The sequence below is a fragment of the Nomascus leucogenys genome, chromosome 18, assembly GCF_006542625.1.
Source record: "Nomascus leucogenys isolate Asia chromosome 18, Asia_NLE_v1, whole genome shotgun sequence".
Lineage (NCBI taxonomy): Eukaryota > Metazoa > Chordata > Mammalia > Primates > Hylobatidae > Nomascus > Nomascus leucogenys.
Window position 1 is genome coordinate 12,553,233 of NC_044398.1, and position 22,341 is coordinate 12,575,573.

The following is a 22,341-nucleotide window of genomic DNA, read 5'->3' on the forward strand; positions in this document are numbered from 1 at the left end:
GATGTTCCTTTTAACTGAATAGTACCAGATTTGAGTGATTTGCCACTGGTCTTATTCTCTTCTCTACCTCCAAACAGCTCTTGAGAGGGGCCATATCACTGGGAGGTAGGTGGTGATGGCATGGAGGCTGTAACGATGGTTACGGTTCTTCTGTACATTGTGGCAGTCAGAGCTGATCCAAACTGAGAATAAGTCAAAAAATAATTATTGAGTACTTGTCCAAGACCCTGCAGAGATATATTTTAATGAGTAATACTTCAGTCCCTCTTTTATGTGCTAGGGATACATTCAAGACCCGCAGTGGATGCCTGAAGCTGTGGATAGTACTGAACTCTTACATGTTTTTTCTTATAAATACATATCTGTGATAAAGTTTAGTTTATAAATTAGGCACAGGAAGAGATTAACAACAATGGCTAATAATAAAATAGAACAATTACAACAATATAGTGTAATAAAAGTTATGTCAGCGTGGTCTCTCTCTCTCTTAAAATACCTTATTGTACTGTATTCATCTATTTTTGGGCCATGATTGACCATGGGTAACTGAAACCTAGAAAAGCAAAACCTCAGATAAGTGGGGACTACTGTATACAAAATGGTAATATAAGACAGATTGCTCTAAGCCCTAAGAGAGATACCAATCAGGCTAACGGGAACAATAGAGGTTAGTTCTGATGTGGTGTTGGGAGACAGGAGTACATATCGGAACACAAGAGTTGAAACGACAATGTGGAAATGTATGGGGAGGATTCTTCACTTCATTGGTTTGGCTAAATTCTGGGGCAGCACTGGCTTTACATATAGGCCAGGGGTCCACAAACTCAGATGCCCATAGGGGCCAGACAAGCCCCATATATATGTGAATCTGTCCAGGTGTGAAGCAATCGGGAGTGTTGGAACCTGTGAGAGGAGGGGCATGCCCCCGCAGAAAGATCTTCAATTTCATATTAAAAATTCAAACAATTCATGTTGTTGTCTGTAGATCTTCTCTGTCCTACAAAGGCTTCCCTCTGCCTCTACATTCAGACTCAACTTCTCCACCCCAGAGAGAGACCCAAGCTTCCTCTCAAATGCACAATCATATTTCCATAACTAACAGAATCTTCTAGGGCTGATCCTCCCAGAAATATGAGTGAGCAGGCCTTAAAGACAAGTACATATCTCCACTGTGGGAGATGGGATTCTTTAAAGGGCAGTTTAATCAGCTTTCGCAGGGCGTTCTATCACACGTGGGCCAAGAGCCTAGCGCTGGAGGAGCTGGTAGAGCTGGCTGAGTCTCCTGTGATTTTTCCAGGACTGCCCCCAGTCGGAGGGGGAGGAGGAGAGCTTCAACCAGAGCAGCTGTTTCACAGGTTGAGCTCCTGAGTAAAATCTTGTCTGAACAGGGAAAGGCCTGTGAGCATAGTTATGACACAGATGGGGAAACTCCATCCCTGCTCTTCAGATGGGGGCTTGGGTGGATGCCCTGCCTGGGCTTTCCTGACAGTGTTCCACACAGTGCTTTTCCCTTTTGGCACACAGTGTATCCATCCATCCCCCTCCCATTCCAATAAATACAAGACCTTGGATGTAGCTGCTCAATAAGGACAACTTAGTAAGGTCACATCAGTCCTGATTAAATTCACAGCTTGCTGTAGAATTTTCCAGAATTGAAGAATGACAATCGCGGACTTCAATGTGCTCCACAAGTAGCAAATAGGATTAAAGAGAAAATAATAAATTCATACATAGTGAAGCTAAAGAACACAAAAGGAAAAAAATCTTACAAAAAAATTAAATTAGAATTTAATCCCTGCCTAAAATATCTGCATTCTCTCCTTTAATCCTTTCGACAATAAGCAAACCTATCAACTTATATTAAAAATATAGAGGCTTTATATTAAATCAGAATGTTGTAAATTCTGTGGGCAAACAGGAATACTTTGGAATTCTCTCCCCATCCTTTTTTTACTACCAGGGATTTTAGACATTTGCAAATAGTTTTTTTTGGTTATTGTTCCTTCCTTTGGTTTAACTCAGTGATTCTCAGACTCCGGCGTGCATCGGAGTACTTCGTACAGGGCTGGACCTCCACCACCCAACCATGTATACAGGGGTACTTTTGAGTACATGAGATTCTCACCTGATAACCGATTAGATGTTTCAGCCACTACCTCCCCTCACACACACACACACACACACACACACACACACAGGAGGCTGACTGTGGTGAACTCAATTGTGTTTGCTCTCTTATGTTTTACACTTTATCTTCATATCAAATAAGTCGTCAGACTTATTCTTCCTTGCTTAAGGCAAGAAAGGAGAAAGCCGAGAGAAAGCTTCTCTAGGCTGGAGAAGAAGAGACTGCTCTGTTGCTCCTGTGAGCTGTGGGACCCAGGAATCACTCCATAAGTGTACCCCTCAGAAGGGAGGAGGCTGTGTGTACTCCAAGGGAGGCTAGACCCTAAGGGTGGGTTTTCTCACCTCCTAGAGATCCCTGGCATCCCACATGTGTCCTGAAATAGCAGAGATGAGATCTAAGTGGGCCATGTAGACTGCGACAATTGCTATTTCGGCACTAACCAGTGTAGACAGATGACAAAATACTGGAGTAGTCTTCCCTCAACATTGCATAAGACCCTGTACTCTGTAAGACCCAGACTTTTGCAGAATCCTGGTGCGTGGGGGTGTGAGAGCAGCCCAAGCATGGCTGGATTAAATTTCCTGCCAGCTTGGTGGGCTGGTTACTCAGAATCCAAATTTAATTTGATGTAAGGAAATGTAAAAATTTTATCTCTTTCTTGAACACATGAATTTATAGACTGAGATTTACACCTATTTCAAATGTTGAATGCCTTGCTAATGGGAAGGATTTGCTGACAGCTACAAGAGATCTATCTCTGCCAGCTTGGGATGGCTATGTCCCATGAAAATACATTTCTGAAAGGTGAGCTCATGTCAGCAGTGGGAAGCCGTAAAGGTTGAACTATACCAGTAGTTCGGTGTCTGTTTTTCCAAGGCCTTGTTGTGGATCATTTAGCTAGTGCCCTGATCTATCCTTGCCAATACTTTTGAGGGTTAAAAGAAACAAACATCAAAGTGCACACATTGAAAAACAAACTAACAAACAGCTTCACTCTTAAAAATCACTTTATTAGGCTCAAGATGAGCTCCTGCGTGCAAAGCTCTCAACTGCTAGAAACTGTGGGCGGGGCAGCCGCCTACTTCCCATCCAAGTCGTGGTGCTTAGGGTTCAACTTGAATGGCTAATTACTGGTCACCTCACCTTCTTGTCAAAGCCAAAAGATTATACTTAATGCACAACTTAAGCCGTCCCCTGGACCTCACTTGTTTGGGCTGGCAATCACGTTTTCTGTTCCCCTCCCCACTTACCTTAAGTTTTAGTAATTGCCCTCTGGGCTCAAAAGAGCATCCCACTAAGCCATTGAAATGTTGAAAAGCTCCCTGACACGGGACATGTTTATCTGCACTCAGAAAAAGAGCCGGGACAAATATGTGCGGCTTTGGTACGTGACAGGATGCAGATTTCTTGTGAGCAATTTCTTAACTTTCAGCTTAATAATAACTATAATCAACTCAGTGCCTTGAGAGTTGGTTAGAAGTGTTGTTACACAGTAACTAGAAACTTTAAAGATGGTAAATAAGTCATAATGGTGATATTTTCCACAGTGTAATCATAATGGCCAGTATCCCTTTGGGCTTTGCAAAATGCAGAACACTTGCTCAATCCATCTTTCTAGGAATAAAGAAGAGAAAGCCCCTTTTCTAGCTCTTCTCTAGCCCTTCCTGCTGTGGGATTTCTAGTAGAAGGACTTGCTCAACTCTGGGTAGCTTTTTCAAGGTTGCATCCAATGATCTACTACCAACCAACAGGTCACCTTCCAACGGATGAGAGACTCAAACTGTGTGCATTTTGGGATCACTTTAAAACACTGACACCAGCAGGGTGTAGGTGTAGTTATCAAAATGGAGCTACGTAGATATTATCAATAAAAAAAAAAGTCTTTCAACTCCAATAGGCCTAATATTGAGCCTCACCACCCAGTCTTGAGCAATGAGAGCCTGGATGAGTAAATAACTTAAGAGATAAATATATGTGTAAGCTTTGCCTGTGGGGTGAGGATTATAATGACTTTGGGACTCACCATATTCTTTTCTGTGTCCAGTTCCTGTGCAATTCATTCTTCCTGCCTTGCTAATTCTTATTCATGCTTACTAGCTCATTGTAAATATGATTTTTCTCCAAAAACTTTCCTGCTATGATCTCCCATATATGTTAGCCCTCCACTGCATGGTCTTCCTCTCAAAACACCCCATCCTATTTCTTCACAACACGTGAGAGAATTGTAACTAAATCATTTTCTCTGTAATTTGACTCTATTGTTGGAATTTAAGTTCGAGGGACAAGGAGTGTTTCTTTTGCTTACTGTGGTATCCCAAGCTCCTTGTACACAGCCTTACTCATAGCAGATGTTCAGTAAATAGTTGTTGAATGAATGGATGGTTGCTCTGTCTGTTGAGGTTGGTGTAAGGATTGTGAGGCAATGCCTTTAACAGAATCTGCACATAGAAGCAGTCACATCAATCCATTTTAGCTTTATTCCTCCTTTCTTTCACTGGTGCTTGACAGATGTATTCCTTTCCCCATTTTCTTCTAGAAACTCCAGATTTTTTATTTCCTGGCAAAGAATAATAATTTCAGAGCTGGGGGTATAGGAGGATTATCACTTTATGGATCCTCATGTTAGGGACACAATTGTTGAATTCATAAGAGAAATTGTTAATTGTCAGGGTCATATAATCTATGTGATGGTGATGGTGGCGGTGGCCCATCTGGAGTGGCCACTACAAGGATGCCAGCTGTAGTGAGGGAGGTGCAGCCAGGGCTGTGCACTCTGCAGCGCTGGCAGGGGCCGGGAGCAGGTGATGCCAACAGGAGCCCTGCACCCTACCAAGTTGGTCGGATGGGAGCCTGTGCTCCCGGGTGCAGATGCAGCTGCCCAGCCACCCAGCTTCAGCTCCAGCCCCAGGCATCCCTTTGCTCTCAGCATCCCAGGAAGCCCCCTACCCCTGCAGGCTTGGAAGTGCCTGCTCCTGTTCCCTGGCCTTGTCCTGCTCCCGGAGCCCACTTCAGTGCAGAGCAAAGTTGTAGCTGAGCCTGGGTGCTGTCACAACCTGGTCAGGTTGCGCATGCTTGGAGCAGCACTGATATATCAGTCCCCTCTCCCCCAACTGCCTCAGCTTCCTCCAGACTTTGGGCACTGACAAGTGTGAGAGGGAGGCTGGGGTACTGAGCGTGGCTTGGTGCAGGCCTGCAGGTGCCCCTTAGTGTGGACAGCCTGGGCTCTGTGGATGGCATTTTGATGGTGGTGGGGGGCAGACAGGTTCCTAGGTGGGAAGGGGTGTGTCGCCAGTGAAAACCCACCTTCAAACCAGGAATGCTCTGGAGGCTGGGCTGCTAGTTCCAGGTGGAGTCCATGACCCAGAGTGAGAACTCATGGTGCTTTTTTCAGGCCCACCCATGGCTTCCCATGGACCAATCAGCATGCACTTCCTCCATTTTGAGCCCATAAAAACCCCAGACTCAGCCAGACTCAGACACTCACTGGGACAACCTGCCTGTAGATAGAGGCTACCCACTTTGGGTCTCCTGAGAGCTGTTCTGCAGCTCAGTAAAGCTCCTCTCTGCCTTGCTCACCCTCCAGTTATCCACATAACCTCATTCTTCCTGGATGTGGGATGAGAACTCAGGACCCACTGAACGATGGGAGTGAAAGGAGCTGTAACATGTTCCTGGCTGGGCTCACTGAGCTGCAGGCAGTGACACACTCCCAGACTGTGGAAGTGAAGCATTGCAACCCTTCTTGGGGCCCAGACCCCAGGATTCCCTGAGCCAGAGCTGTTGTAACACTACAGCCCTCCCATGCTTCACTTAGACCCAGCAGCTGCCCCATGGGATGGGAAGCAGCAGTGGGAACAGGCCAGTCCAAGAGCTGTGGGCCTGAGTAGGGCAGTGGGACTAACACAGCTGTAACACAAATAGGTTGAAACATGTCCCCTACTCTGTGCACACCCCACTCGCTGCACTGTGGGCGACAAGAAGGAGAGAAGAGTTGTAGCCCTTCTGGAAGCCCAGACCTTGGGGCTTCCTGAGCCTGAGCTGTGACATACTGTAACACCCTCTTTGGGGTTCTGTAGTTCCTGGCATCTCCAAGCTTTCAGGTGCCACTGCATTCCCCTTGTCTGTCCAGATCCTGGTGCCTGCAGTGGCAGTCACTTGGGGCATGCAGCCTCCCATGAAGCCAGTGCCTGTGCTGGCATCTGGAGCTGCCCACCCTGCTACAGCAGCTGGTGTGCTTGGCTGTGCACAGCAGCCAGACCCTGCCCCTGCTCACGCATTCACACACCCCCTGCCACTCTGCACCTGGCTTGCCCTTAGCAAGTGTGGGATCTGGGCCGGTAGCATGGGCCGAGCACAGCCTGTTGGGCTGTGTGGGTGAGACAAGCCCAGCAGGAGTGAGCAAAACCCAAGCAGAGGCACTGCCGGCCATAGAGGTTCCTGGCTGGTGGAATGACACCCTAAGCATTCTGTGACAATGGTGCATTTGGCACAAGGTCTCTAGCTTCTTCTTCTTCATCTATAGCTCTAGCCTTTGTATTACACTCAGTATATACTATAGTTTACTTTTTTTTTCTTAATCACCAACATTTGCCAAAACTTTTGCCTAACCAGAGCATTCAACAGGTTACCTGAAAGGCTAACCTTATAAGGGTCTGACCTGGCTGAGACTGTTTTTATTTTTTGGGACAGGGTCTCACTCTGTTGCCCAGGCTGGAGTGTAGTGGTATGATCATGGCTCACTATAACTTCGACATGCCAGGCTCAAGTGATTCTCTTGTCTCAGCCCCCTGAGTAGCTGGGGACACAGGTGCATGCCACCACACCTGGCTAATTTTTGTATTTTTTGTAGAGATGGAGTTTTGTCTGGCTGAGACCTTTAATGAGAAAAACATTTCTTAACAAAATTCAGCATACATTAACCATTTGCAAGTAAAATAACCTAAGAAATTTGCTTTAAACCTGAAAAAAGGGCAGATTTCATTTGCCATTAGGCAAGGCAACTGGAATAAAATGTTAAATTTTTAATTTTTTAAAAAATCCAAAGAGATATTAGGTGTTTTCTTCTTTTGTTGCGTGATTTGTCAGAATTCATACTGTAAAGCTTTCAAATTAGTTCCCTGCATGATTCAATGCTAAAAGTGGTCAAAATTGTAGATTTTTTTTGTTCTGATACCCTTGATCTTTGACAGTTTATAGATAATTTGGAAGAAGTGAAAACTGGCTGAGAAGATTTGATTATTTTATCCAATTAGAGGGCTGAGTAGCAGAAAGTTGTTGGAGGTCTTTATCAAATTCAGATCAAAGACTTCTGGGAATTAATGAGCATCTTGAGAGAAACAATGTGTTAGACCCCTCAGAGATGCAAGACTGTCTTTTTTGGCAGACACATATTCATCTGAGCACACTGAATGAGAGCATTGCTCATTTGTTCAAGAATGTACAGGTATATGATATTCATACTACACATATGGGTTGAAGGATGATGACAAATCCAAGTTGGACTTATATTCCATTGTGACCTGGCCTGGACTTAATGGAATCAGAAACTTTGAAGAAGTGCAGAACTGTCTGAAACAATGAAGTCACCCTTTCAGAGGCAATTCACTCATTTGGATGCTATGAATCATGCTTCAAGCCTCTTTGCTTGCTTTTGATGCTTAAATAAGGAAAGTTCCTGAATGATCAAGTATCTATTGTAACTGTGGCACTCAGCTGCTCAATTTTTGGGCAGTGTTTGCATTTGCATGGCTCTGTGACAAAATGTTCTATTTAATTCACACTGAGACCCATCATCAACAACATAAGCTCAGGAGCAGAATATACCCATTATTCTCAAAAAGATGAATTTTGCTAAATAGTGATATTTTCCCTGACTTCATCAACAAGAATTGGCTAGCCCTGGGCCAAAAGTTGCACGTCTTTATGTGAAGAAATTCAGGTAATGTACCTTTATGAGTCGCTTTAAGATTATTTATAAAATTCGTTAAAAATAGCTTTTGTCATATGACTACAAAAGTAATAATTCTAAAAATTAGGAAAATATAAAAAAGCACAAAGAAAAAATATCCACCACCTTAGTATACAGTCATATACTGTAATAACTTTACATATTTTCCTATGTTTCTATACTTCCATAAATATACATGTGTGAGAATTTATATATGTATGTATGTATTATGAATATATATGAAGGGACATCAAAATGTTCATGGAAAATGCATATTATGAAAAAACTATGCACGAATTTCAATTTTTTGCACCAAAATAAACTCATACTAACTTGTTATAACATGGCTGAAACAGGATCTAGTTTGAGGCACTGAGAAAGCTTAGACATAAGTTTGTAAGGAGCACCTATCAGAGCAACATGAATTCTGCTAAAATTGAAACAAGAACAAACATCAAATTTAGGGTGAAGCTGGGGTTGAAGAATGGTGAAATCATTGACGCTTTATGAAAAGTTTATGAGGACAGTGCCCCCCACCCCGATTAGCAGTTTACAAATAGATAACTTATTTTAAGAAGGATGAGATGATGTTGAAGATGAAGCCTTCAGCGCCAGACCATCCACATCAATTTGTGAGGAAAAAATTTATCTTGTTTGTGCCCTAATTGAAGAGGACTGATGATTAACAGCAGAAACAATAGCCAACACCATAGACATCTCAGTTAAGCTTACACATTCTGACTGAAAAAATTAAAGTTGAGAACACTTTCCACTTAATGGGTGCCAAAACCATTGTGCTCAGATCAACTGTAGAAAGGGCAGACCTTTCAATGGGAATTGTAAACAAGTGGGATCAAGATCCTGAAACACTTCTTTGAAGAATTATAAAAGAAGATGAAACATAGCCTTACCAGTATGATTCTGAAGACAAAGCACAATCAAAGAAATGGCTACCAGAGATGGAAGGGACCCATTCACAGCAAAAGTGGACCAGTCAAGAGCAGAGGTCATGGCAACAGTTTTGTGGGATGCTCAAGGCATTTTGCTGTTGACTTTCGGGAGAGCCAAAGAATGATAACATCTGCTTATTATAGACTGTTTTGAGCACTATAGTCAAACAAAGCTTTAGCAGAAAAATGCCTAGGAAAGCTTCACCAGAGTCCCTCTCCACCATGACAATGTTTCTACTCATTCCTCTCATCAAACAAGGCAATTTTGTGAGAATTTTGATGAGAAATCACAACGTATTCACCTTACAGTCCTGATTTGGCTTCTTCTGAATTGTTATTCTTTAATAATCTTAAAAAATCTGTAAAGGGCACCCATTTTACTTCAGTTAGTAATATAAAAAAAGACAGCATTGACACAGTTAAATATCCTCAGTTTTTTAGCGATGGACTGAATGGCTGGTACCATGACTTACAAAAGTGCCTTGAACTTGATGGAGCTGGTATTGAGAAATAAAGTTTATATTTTTTATTTATCTTTTAATTCTCTTTTTCCGTGAACTTTCTGAAGTCTCATTATACATGTATATGTGTGTGTTAAAATGATACTACATATTGTTTTGTAAACTTGTACTTTATTATATAATATTAATAATAATGGTGATGATAAATATTATTACCGTGTGCCAGGAACTAGGCTAAGCACTTTATAGGAACTACCTCACTTAATATTTACAATAACCCTGTGAGATACTATTGTCACCCTCATTTTACATGTGAGGAAACTGACACTTAGTGAGGCTAATTAACTGTCTGAAATCATAGAGGTAGCAACTGGTGAAGCCAGAACTTGAAATGATATCACATTTCAAAACCTGTCTCTTAACCATTATGTAATATCACTTGCCTTCTCAAGACATTAAATATTCTTCTATTGTCTTTTAAAGTGTAGATATTGTATCATAATATTGATGAAACGATTGCTATTATTAATATATGATAGTTCCAATTTCTAGTAGTACAAATAACAGTGTGATGAACATCCTTTTAGATAAATGTTTGCCTATAACTTTGGTTAGTTTCTTCTGAATATTGACCTAGATAGAAGGATTTGAATAGCTTATTTGGGAGTGATCCAGGAAACATCAGTAAGGTAAGTAAGAAAGAGAAAGGAAGGAAGTCTGTGGAGGATTTGTTGATGAGCAAGGATTTCTTAATGCCACCATGGGCAATTGAGGCCTCATTCCACTATCACCCATGGGAGTCTGTTCTGAATTCACAGTTGTCCCCATTGAGGGTGAGGAATCCTTAGCTTCTATCATTGGTTGAGGACTGCTTCCAGGGCTGTTAACCCTTTGACTTCCAGCCAGCCTAATTTGTGATTTAACACACTTCCTTATCCAGAAAGGATCCCCGGCAGAAGTTGCCAGTGCTGGCAGTTGGAAACTACATTGCATGCATACACAGGATAAGGAGGGACACTGATAACATCTGCTACAGCCTATATCCTTGATGCTTTCTTTCTGGATAAATTTAGGTTAGATACAAATCTCAGATGTAATAACTTTTGATTGCCAAATTGACCCACAGAAAGGTTGTTAGCAGTTTATACATACTTTCCGTGCTATGACAGTGCTGGGGTTTGCTATGTTTAGATACTCATTTTGTATAAAAATGTATCTTACTTTGTATTTGCTTGTTCAGTGTTGAGTCAAACTTTAAAAATATCAATATATACTTATTAGTAAAATTAGCTTGTGTGTGTGTGTTGCCTTTCGTTTATTTTGATTATTTTTTCTGTTGGAGTGTTCATCCTTTTAATGTACTGTTTTTTAATGTGTTGCAAAAAACTTTTTCCTAGTTCATTCTTTGCCTTTTAATTTTTATAATTTCATTAACATGGAAGAGTTTTAACCTCTTATATACCTTCATCAGTTTCCTTCATAAACTTGGATTGTTCATGCATTTTTTTTTACTTTAAAAATGTTTAAAACCTCTGGTAAATATGTCTGGTATTTAATTTACAGTTTGAGGTAAGGATCAAATAGGTAATCTAGGCCGGGCACGGTGGCTCACTCCTGTAAGCCCAGCACTTTGGGAGGCCGAGGTGGACAGATCACGAGGTCTGGAGATCGAGATCATCCTGGCTAACTTGGTGAAACCCCATCTCTACTAAAAATACAAAAAATTGGCCAGGTGTGGTGGTAGGCGCCTGTAGTCCCAGCTACTCAGGAGGCTGAGGCAGAAGAATGGTGTGAACCCGGGAGGCGGAGCTTACAGTGAGCTGAGATTGTGCCACTGCATTCCAGCCTGGGTGACAGAGCAAGACTCTGTCTCCAAAAAAAAAAAAAAAAAAAATAGGTACTCTATCTTTCCCATAATGATTTGAAATGGCATCATTTACTTAATTCTTATGAAACGGATCAATCTATTGAAAACAAAAACTGAGGGACTTCTTGACTGATTGACTTGTATTTCTTATATTTTCTGGCATCCATACTTGGAATAGCGAAAGGAAGTATGTCATAGTAACTGCTATTTTAAAAATTTTAAATTGTTGATATTCATATTAATTTATGATTATATGGCTTACTATTGCAAAATCCTGGCTACCTATACCGTATACCCACCATTGCTTATATTCTTGGCATGGACGTACAAAAAAATCTGCAGGATTGTTCTCTAATTTCCTGCATTTTTTTAACATTCCAGCCTACAAGTCACACTCATAATGTCATCTAGAAAGAAAACATTATTTTGAATTTTTATTGTAAACATAACTCGAACATGATTTTTATATTACCTTGTCCGCAAGAGGCAGCACTCTATTCAGCAGGATACATTATTTGGTTATAAAGTAAAATTCTAAAAATTGTTACATGTTGAATCAGCCATCAGGGACTCCTTATGTTTCCACAAATGCAATTATCGGTAGCATAAGAATGGAAATTGCCTGTAAGTGTTCAAGCTTCAACAATTTGCCTTTTCTGATGGTGTAGTTACATGGGAGAAGTGAGCCAGAGCTGGGGTGCACAGCACAATACACAGCCTGCTACTTAGCTATCAGGCTCCCTGATTTAACATGCACCTGTCATAGATTACATTTACCGTTTTCCAAGTGGTGCCCTTCAAGCTGAGTCCATGTGGTGTCATCCCACTGTGTTAAAATGTCAAGGAGTTGCTTATCACAAGTGCCTGAGAAAATTTGTTGTTCTAAGAAAAGAAGCCTCACAATGGCCTCCTGTCAATACTGTGTCAATGGAATAAATCTCCAGAAAGCGTTCCATATCTTTCTGTAATCAGTTGAATTGTGACCCACTCCCAATTCCTATGTCAAGGTCCTAACCCTGAGTATGCAGATGGCGTCTTTACAGAGATAATCCATTTAAAATGAGGTCATTAGAGTAGACCTTAACCCAATGTCACAGGTGTTCTTAAAAAGGGGGAAATTTGAACACATGCAACACATAGAGGGAAGATAATGTGAAGAGATGTCATTATATACAAGCCAAGGAACACCTGATGATTGCAGAGTGAGGAGAAGGGCCCGTGACAGAGGCTTCCCTAGTGCTTTTAGAGTGATCGTGGCTCTGTGGACACCTTAATCTTAGACTTCTAGACTAAAGAACTGTGAGACAATACATTTCTGTTGTTTAAGCCATTTGGTGTATGGTGCTTTGTGACGATGGCAGCCCTAGCAAACTAATATACTTTCCTTGCCTATTTTACTTTTTTTGTACTCTCAAAGCATTCTGCCTACATTTCTAGAAGAGATTTATCACATTTTATTGAACTTTAGTCCTTCCTAATTGTTGGTGAATGGGTAATATGGATATGGGGAAAATTCCAAGTATAGAATAGCACAAAAACAGACTTAGGGTGAAAACGGAGTCTCCTCAGCTGGTTCCCCAGTGCACTCTACCCCACCCCTCCAAGCTCCCTTCCAAGAGGCAACCACTGTGACCTGTATCTTATATTCTTAGTTTCATGATCATCTCCAGTTTAGGTCTTTATTTCATTTCATTGGACATATGCCCCTTGGGGAAAGGGACCATTCATTCATTCATTCTGTGTAATCTCAGCTCTCCATAAATGTGACTTTACAGAACTGTTTTCTGGGTAGATTCAGGCAGATGGATGCATAAAATTCAAGCTAGGTTTAAGGCTCCAATTCCTGGTAAAATCCAAACACTCCTGTTATTTAGTCATTTACACCTTTGTGGGTCGAGTGGGACCTGAGAGAATATTTTGCTTGGGGGTAGAGCAAGGAGACCGTAAAGAACCTGGGCAAAGTTGGGGAGATTAAGTGGGAAGAAAGTCATCAGACAGGAAGTAAAAACTTTGTTGATCTGACTTCTCCTTTGCTGTTCTTATAGTTCCCTAGTAATTGACTTTGAATAGGAGTAACCTAGCTCCTGTTTGTTCATCTGAGAGGCATCTAGTATCCTGGTTATGAGTTTCGATTTGGGGGCCAGACTGCCTGTGTTTGTAATACTAGTTCTACTACTAGTTAGTTATGTGACATTGAACAAGTACTTCCACCTCTCTATAATGAAGTTCTTCATCTGGGAAATGAAGAAAACAAATAGTATCTTTTTCTTATAGTTGTTATAAGGATTAAGTGGGCTAAAGCTCTTAGAACCATGCCTGGCCATAGTAAATGCTGTGTTAGATGTATTAACTAATCACCTATAAATTGTCCCACTGTGGGTTTATTAGTGTATCAATTAGAATGCTTTTCTGGCAGCAAGTTGAAGAAAACCAAACAAAGAGGAGCTCAAATAATAAAGATGTTCATTATTTACTGTAACAAGAACTCCAGAGGTTGGTATCGGGGTCGGTAATTCAGTGGCTGGTTGACAGCACCAAGGATGAAGATTCCTTCTTTCTTTAGAACACCAAAGTTTGAGGGATGGGCACCTCAGCATGTTGGCTTTTGTCCTCAGTCTTCTCTCCTCAGGGTCAAGAATGTCTGTCACTGTTCCAGGAGTCACACATAGACATATTAACATTGAGAGAGAGAGAGTTAGAAAAGGGAGTACCCCCCATCACCACCAGTCCCTTTGAAAGAACAAGTAGAGTGTTCCCAGAAATTGCCAGAAGTTTTCTCATGTTTCATTGGCTAGAATTAGACCACATGTCCATGCTTAACCAATTATTGGATGTGCAATAAGAACCCCATGATCATGGCTGGGGCCACCTTCCATGAAATATATGGCCATCCAGAGCAGGGCACACAAAATCAGGACTCTCCTAGCCTAGAAAAACAGCAGTAGGTCGGCAGCAGGTGTCCCTACCCCACTTAGTTTGCCTTTTGATTTCTGGATGGAGTTGCTGAAATTTAAGTTTTCTTACTTGTTTATTTATTCTGGTAAATTATTTTTGTTTTGTTTTGCCTCAGTGTGTACCTCTGGCCTCAGATAAATTGTCATGGAAAGTAATACTCTTTGCCATTTCGTGTGTGTGTGTGTGTGTGTGTGTGTGTGTGTGTGTGTGTGTTAGAAAGAATGAGAGAGAGAGAGAGAGACTATTTTCGTGAGAGCCTATTTTTCTCTCCAGTTCCTCTGAAGAAACCACCATTCAATCTTCTTTACCCAGCTGTTCACACTTCCTAGGTAATCTCATCAGTGTTCATGGTCTCAACTATAGCCAATAGGCCAATGATTCTTCAATCTCATTGTCCACCTCAGATCTCTTCTGAGCTTCAGATATGCATATTCAGCTTCTTGATGGCAGTCTTTATTTGCCCATCCTATAGGAATCACAGAGAAGTCCAAAACTAAATGTTTTCTCCTAAGTTGACATAACTAACCAAGGAGAATGGGGCCTTCTGGAGTTCACAGTGGAGTAGCTCCAGTTCACCTGGTCTTGTCTCTGATTGTATGTTTCTGACATGCTTAATTTCTCTGGATCTTGCCCTGCTAATTTGACCAACTTTTCCATTAACTGTCTCAATTTCCAACCCTACTTCTTTACTTTATTATCCTCAAGTAAGCGGTTTCCTTTTGGACAATGCCTCTTGGGCTACGTCCTGAAAAGAGTGCATCTTGGCACAGTTGGAGATCTCCAGCCTGCTCTCTTGTCCCTCATGAGGTTCCCATGGCCACTCTGGCAAGACATGGCCTTTCTTCAGGCCATGGCCAGCTCCTTTCCCCTATTTCAACAATGGAGGGTTACAAGTTTGTCATTATCACTTAATTCCTCATAATGGACAAGTGGTCTATCAAATGGGACTGGGGGACAGAAGCCTTGTAATTGGGATGACTCCAATACAATAGAAAGACATTTTAAAGTCTGCAATGGCATGCACCTATAGTCCCATCTACTCGGATGCTCTGGTGGGAGGATTGTTTGAACCCAGGAGTTCAAGGCTGAAGAGCATCATGATTGTGCCTATAAATGAACACTGCATTGGGCAACACAGGGAGGCCCTGTCTCTAAATAAAATAAAATAAAATAAAATTAAAAAGACATTTAAAGATACTGTATAATTGTGACTGTTCACTATGAACTGGAATGAAAGAAAGACATACCATCTCATGCTACCTTGAAAGCAAATTACAAAACTTTGAGAGACTACAAGGCTCTCTCAGGTCAGAGTAGAAGAGAGGAGGCTTGCACTCTTTTCTCAAGCTCACCAAGCTGCAACCAGATCCCTGGCATAGAGCCCCATCTAGGAAATGCCCCAAGTTCTTCAAATGGAAAAGTGGGAGTCACATTTCCTCCCAGTGATTTCACTGGCCCCGAGGGCACCATGGCAGGATGAAGCCTCGGTTCGAGAAGAAGCTGGTTTTTCTGAGGCAGGCCCAATTAAGCCACCAGCTGTGATCAATTATCTAAAAAGCCAATCAGGTGCAGGCAGCTGGGTAGTGTGGGGGCTGGACTGGAATTTTCTAGAAAGTTAGCAGACTCTTGGCTGCCTAAAACTTCAATTTGATTTGTATTTATGAAGCCCCTCTTAAAACACAGATGGATCTTATTGAAGCTCCTGCATATGAGGATACTCTGGAGGGAGCCAAGGTCAAGGTTTACTGTCTGAGAAGTTAGTAGAGACATATTAAAAAACCTTGGGTTTTCCTGTTCTATGTCTATTTTTTTTGTGGGGTGGAGTGGGGTGGGGAAGGGTTTCTACGGTCCAGGGACCTACACCTACTGTGCTTTTTCCTCATGCAGGAGAAAAATCTTCTCTTAGAAAAGGACCTCCAAATAATTTAGTTATTTTTATGCAAGTATCTCAAGGGTTATATAGACTTGAGCTTTGCAGTGGTTTTGAAACTGTTCCTCAGAACCACCTAAGTTTGACAGAGTTTCTACAGAGCCTGATTTGGGAGGAAAGGTGTGCCACAGTTGGGATTCTAACTGATCTTTCCTCCCAGGTATTAAAAAAAAAGTTTTATTTTTAAAGTTCTGAGTTAAAGAAGTGAAGGCTTATTTGGGATATCAGCCAACAATTAGATATTTTGGAGGGATGAGAAACTTTCATGTAGCTCTGAAATTTACTGTACATGTATTGCTCACTATGTGACGTCCTAACTAAGGTCATAGTTAAGGTTACATATAGCTAGAGGAAAAGATTGTTCTGCCACCTGATGCCAAAGAAGCTGTTAAGACTAAGAGCTTGTGTTAGGAACTTCAAGATAGATTTCTCTAATTCTTCTACCATAGAAGTTCTAGAGAAAAAGGTGAAATGCATAAGTCAAATAGTTAAGGAAGTCAAATTAGACATCAAACTGTTCTAAGAGCTTGATCTGAATTGTTTTTATAGTTGAAGCAGCCTTGTTCTATGTCATGAATGCTGTCTCTCATCACTGTTTGAATTTCAGAAAGCAGAAAAATACCATTTTACTGTTTCATGCTGTTAGGGCATTTGTACACTGGAACCCATTCATGTTTCCTGTTCTTATTAGTGGGCAATGTCCATCATATATTACTGAGAGATAAAAAATAGTTGTATCTTAAAATTAGATTTACTATATTGTGATTAATTACTTTTGTAACCAGGAAGCATACAGGAAGTAAAAAATTCAGCATCTTGTTATTGAGTTCATTTTCTGTGCCAGGTACCAGGCCTGGCATGGGGGGGGGATTAAAAAGTGGAGCCAGACTCAGTCCCTGCACAGTGGCCCATAATCTAATGAAGAGAAAGGACTGAATATAATTTAAGAAAATTGCAAGTAGGTATATGAGGTGGGGAGAGCTAAATAATGAATGAGGCTGGGGTAGGTTTTTGAGATGAAGCAGTGTAGAAAGAGAATACTAACTTAAATAAATGAAAAGAGACTGACATCTTAGAGGTATCCTGGTGAAATTTTGGAACACTGAAGATAAAACAATAATCCTAAACTTCTCCAGAGGAAAAAAAGAAAGGCAACTAGAAAGCCCAGGAAAAACTAAATGCTAGATAAGAAAATCAGTTCAACTATGAAGCAAACAGATGTATCAAGATTTTGTGTCACTGAGTGTTTAGTGCTTTATCCTTTAGATATGTGGGATTATATCTCCTTCTTTATCAGTCCAGGCACATTATTTGGCATTATGGTGAATAATCTTTACATTATCTTAATATTATTAGCACTGTTTATTGCTGTGACCATCAGAATGAACTAGGTTATGCTGCGTATGACCTCAAGTCTTAGTGGCTTCCAACATCAAAAGTTGATTTCTTCCTCACACTAAATACCCATTACAGGTCAGCTGAAGCCCAGATGTATGTTATCCTCATCTGGGGGCCCAGGCTTTCACTTGAGTGTTGTCAATTTCATGGCAGAGAAAACAGACATGGTGACCCATGTCCCTTAACACTTCTGTCCAGGAATAGCAAACATCACTTTCACCCACATTTCATTGGCCAAGGCACATCACATGGCTACTCTTGAATTAAATGTGGGGTGTGTGTTTATAATCTTACAACAGATGGAACCACAGAGATAGAAACAAAAATATTTGGTGAACGGTAATACAAACTGTCACAGTCCACCTTTCTGGTATTCAGCTATTCACATCCTCCTTTTCCCACAAGCTGAACACACTCACCCCTTCTCCAAGAAAGACAACCAGAAGACCTAAACAGTAATTTGGACTTCACCTTTACTGCTAAGGAAAAGGCCAGTATCTTCAGGTGATAGGAGATAGTCTCTTTATCAGGTGTGGATACAGCTTTTCTTGATCCGAATCTTCAGAAAGAAAAGGAGAAGCCATCTGCCTCTCACATACCCAATATACAGTGATGGCACAGGGACAATGACCATAATAAACATGCCCATTTGGAAAGGTGAAAGGGGACTCACGACTGCCACCAGTCTCTATTGATTCTGAAATCCCCCTAGGAGGATATTATCTCAGAGAGGGAAGGATTCCTTGATTAGGACATGGTTCTATTCCCTGGGCATAGCTCCCAGACATTTTCTCTCCTTAGCCCTTTGCTCTATCCTATGGGAAGTCTTATTTTTACATTATTGTCTTTGGCTACACCTCAAGAAAGAATTATAGAACATGATCTGGCTGGGCGTGGTGGCTCACACCTGTAATCCCAGCACTTTGGGAGGCCAAGGTGGGCGGATCATGGGGTCAGGAGATCAAGACCATCCTGGCTAACACAGTGAAACCCCATCTCTACTAAAAATACAAAAATTAGCTGGGCGTGGTGGTGGGCGCCTGTAATCCCAGCTACTCTGGAGGCTGAGGCAGAAGAATTGCTTGAACCCGGGAGGCGGAGGTTGCAGTGAGCTGAGATCGTGTCACTGCACTCCAGCCTGGGCGACAGAGCAAGACTCTGCCTCTCAAAAAAAAAAAAAAAAAAGAACATGATCTCCTTGGGGTCTAGAGAACTTTTTCCTCCTGCTTCAGCTCAAGCAGGAAGGATGGGGAAGAAGCAAGTGTCATTTTTTTGTTTGTTGTGTGTTTGTTTTTTTGAGATGGAGTCTCTGTCACCCAGGCTGGAGTGCAGTGGCACTATCTCCACTCACTGCAAGCTCCGCCTCCTGAGTTCACGCCATTCTCCTGCCTCAGCCTCCCGAGTGGCTGGGACTACAGGCACCCGCCACCATGCCTGGCCAAGTTTTTTGTATTTTTAGTAGAGACGGGGTTTCACCGTGTTAGCCAGGATGGTCTCGATCTCCTGACCTCGTGATCTGCCCACCTCAGCCTCCCAAAGTGCTGGGATTACAGGCGTGAGCCACCGTGCCCCACCACAAGTGTCGTTTTTTAAGTCTTAAACAATGTTTTAAAATTTCGGCTAGTAGTTCTATTGGTAGTACAATGCTTTAAAAAACTTAACTTCATATCTACTTGATTCTTGTCAAAGAATTTCTATTCTGTTTTGAAATATGCCTCTCTAGACATGTTTCATTGCTAGTACCTTGCATCTATCAGACTTTCCAAGGAGACCAACACCCTCAATCTCTTCTCCCTGATCATTCTGTCCAATTAAAGGGATTTACTGAACGCTGTCTTACTAGGTTGAAAAGTTCCAATAAATGGCCTGCAGAAACTCCTTGATTTGATCCTTGCCATGAGGCTGAATTTTAGTAGAACTGTGCTGTTCAAAGACATATCCATATTCCTCCCACATAGAAGAAAACCAGAACATTTTATAATTAGGAACATAATCTGTCATAATTACTCTTAATTTTAGAGTCAACATATAGAAAAAGCACAGAAGACAACTACAGTTATACTGTAGAATTGGAGCACTAAAAACATTAACCATATGAAAAGATGAACATAGCTGACAAAGGTAGGAAGATAAAAAGTGGTGTGTGTAAACTACTTTCTTAAATAGAAATCTTGCCCCATACCTCTGGCTCATCAGGCTTTATCCTGTACTCATGGTGATTATATAACTTATCATCTGAACCAGGACACTCTTGAGAGTTGGTGCTATTAATAATTACTTCAGGAAATGGATAAAAACAGAGACTGTTCTATTCAAATCAGGATGTATAATTCCTTACCTGAACCTTATCATGTGCCCACTCAGCACATGATCTCAATTACAGACATTGTTGGAATGGTGTGACTTCTCAGTTGTAGAAAAAGACGCTCCTCATGTCTATCATAATTTGGCAGCACATAAGTGAAGAGTTGCCAGTACAATTGTTTGCCAGAACCAATGGTTGAAACCACTTCTTTTTTTGACTATTGTTGCTGGCACCTAGATACCACTGCAACTCTACTAACTTTCCTTTTGGCTTTTATGACTAGGAGTCTGCGATTGTGGAAAAATGAACTTAGAATGATGTGATTCTGGATGAGGACTTGGATCAAGAGAATCACAAGTTAATTGTGCCAGAGAAGCTTTCATTCATTCGACAAATATTTATTAAGCATGTTTTACACGCCAGGAACTTTACAAGAAACTTGGGCTACTTGGTGACTTTACTCACCAGGAGTGTGTTCAGACTCCTGATGGATGAGCTCCAGGTCCTCCCTAACAAGACTGCAGACTTCCTGAGAGCACAGCCCACCCCTCATGCTTTGAGTTTCTCATATAACCCATCATAGCAAGTGGCAGAGGCTTCAGAATATTTGTCCCTATGAGATAGAATCATATTCTATTTAGCTTGGGACATGGCAGGTACTCAGTTGTTAAATAAAAAATAGTTATTGAGTAATTTATTTATTAAGTTCCATTCCCTTAGTGAAACAAAATCTGGTACTGCACCAAAAGCAAAACACTCAACTGTTTGAGGAAGTCCAGTTTAGTTTGTTTCAGAAGTATTTTTGCCAGAATACTGAAATTCTTTCATGAAGCAACACTATCTTGCTCTTCTCAGATTTAGTGACCTTACAATATGAGATGAGGGTGAAGTATTTTTTTCTTTAAGGCATATTTAGCACAGCCTTATTCAAAATGAATCTGAGAGTTTCTCTTAGTCTTTTGAGATGTTGGTTGAAAATCCATCATGACTTCATTTGAAGTATTTATGAAATTGTCAGCTTGAGAAACACATCTGCTCATTTTTTTCACTGTGAAATTACTTCACTTAACAGAGGGGTGCAAATTTGGCGGTCCTGTCATGATTTAAATGGCCTGCACCTCATTAGTGTTGCCAGCATTTATTTAATAAAATCAAATCAGAATAGCATTTAATTTAGTTTTAATAGGATAGTTAATGTATGTTAATGAAATATCAATTGATTATTAAAATGGAGAGTGCTGAGGTGTAACAGATATATGAGATATAAATCTTGTTACTATGCCATTAATTCAGAATTACATAAGCAATAAATGTCTAATTAGATTCTTAGTAGTGATGAGTTGTAAGCATTTATTGAGATTCGATAAGATCGATGTTATAGACTTGTGCTAAGGACCACAGCTTAATTAAGAAAAGAGGAACAAACCTTCATTCCCATTTTCGCCAGTCTTTGCCATTTTCTATTTCATATAATATTAAGCTGGAGGAGTGGTGGCAGAGAGAGGGGTGTGTGATCCAAGTACGGTACCTCAGGTACCACAGTGGTCAATAACAAGAGTGCAGGGCTGATTATTCTTTGATGAGCTTGGATTTTGGGACTTTGGATAAGGAACTCACTGATATCTTTTCTTTTTTATTTTTCTTTCTTTTGAGACAGAGTCTCACTCTGTCACCCAGGTTGGAGTGCAGTGGCGTGGTCTCAGCTTACTGCACCCCCAACTCCTGAGTTCAGGTGATTCTCCTGCCATAGCCTCCCAAGTAGCAGGGACCACAGGCGTGTGCCACCATGCCCTGCTAAGTTTTGTATTTTTAGTAGAGACGGGGGTTTCACCATGTTGGCCAGGCTGGTCTCGAACTCCTGACCTCAGGTGATAGAACTGCCTTGGCCTCTCAAAGTGCTGGGATTATAGGCATGAGCCACCGTGCTCAGCCAGGGACTCATTGATTTCTAAGGTCCTTTTCCTGTAGAGAACTTTGGAGATTCAGCATGACATGGCAATATAGTCAGACCATTTCAGTAGCACAAGGTGAAAAGTGGCCCAGAACTAAATGGAGGAGAACAGGTCACTTGTGTACTGTGATTTTAGGAGTTCTTGCTACCCCCAAAATATCTCTCCTACTTCTCTCTCATATTGCTTGAAAATCGTTCAATTATTCCTTTGAGCTCAAGGTATTATTACCTCTTGATTCCTGGATTATACAAGATAGCCATGAAGTCCGGAAACACAGGTAATTTTACAAGATAAATGGATAATTGATATAAAAAATACATGATATGTTCAATGACATTACATGATAACACTCATTGTGTTGTCCCTTGGTAAAAATACATAGCTCAATGTGCTGTGCAGAATTGCAAGTAATGCATTTCATTGATGCAGTATTTCATCATTCCCCATA

General features: G+C 41.2%; 1 protein-coding gene across 1 annotated transcript in view; it reads left to right on the forward strand.

Annotated features, from left to right (window-relative positions):
* Positions 1 to 20,638, forward strand: part of ZNF365 (zinc finger protein 365) — a 115,897-nt gene extending 95,259 nt beyond the window's left edge. Inside the window, exon 5 of the mRNA XM_003258229.3 lies at positions 20,225 to 20,638. Coding sequence (XP_003258277.2) covers positions 20,225 to 20,248 — 24 coding nt within the window. The 3' untranslated portion in view covers positions 20,249 to 20,638. The remainder of the gene's footprint in view (positions 1 to 20,224) is intronic.
* The last annotated feature ends 1,703 nt before the right edge of the window (positions 20,639 to 22,341 follow it).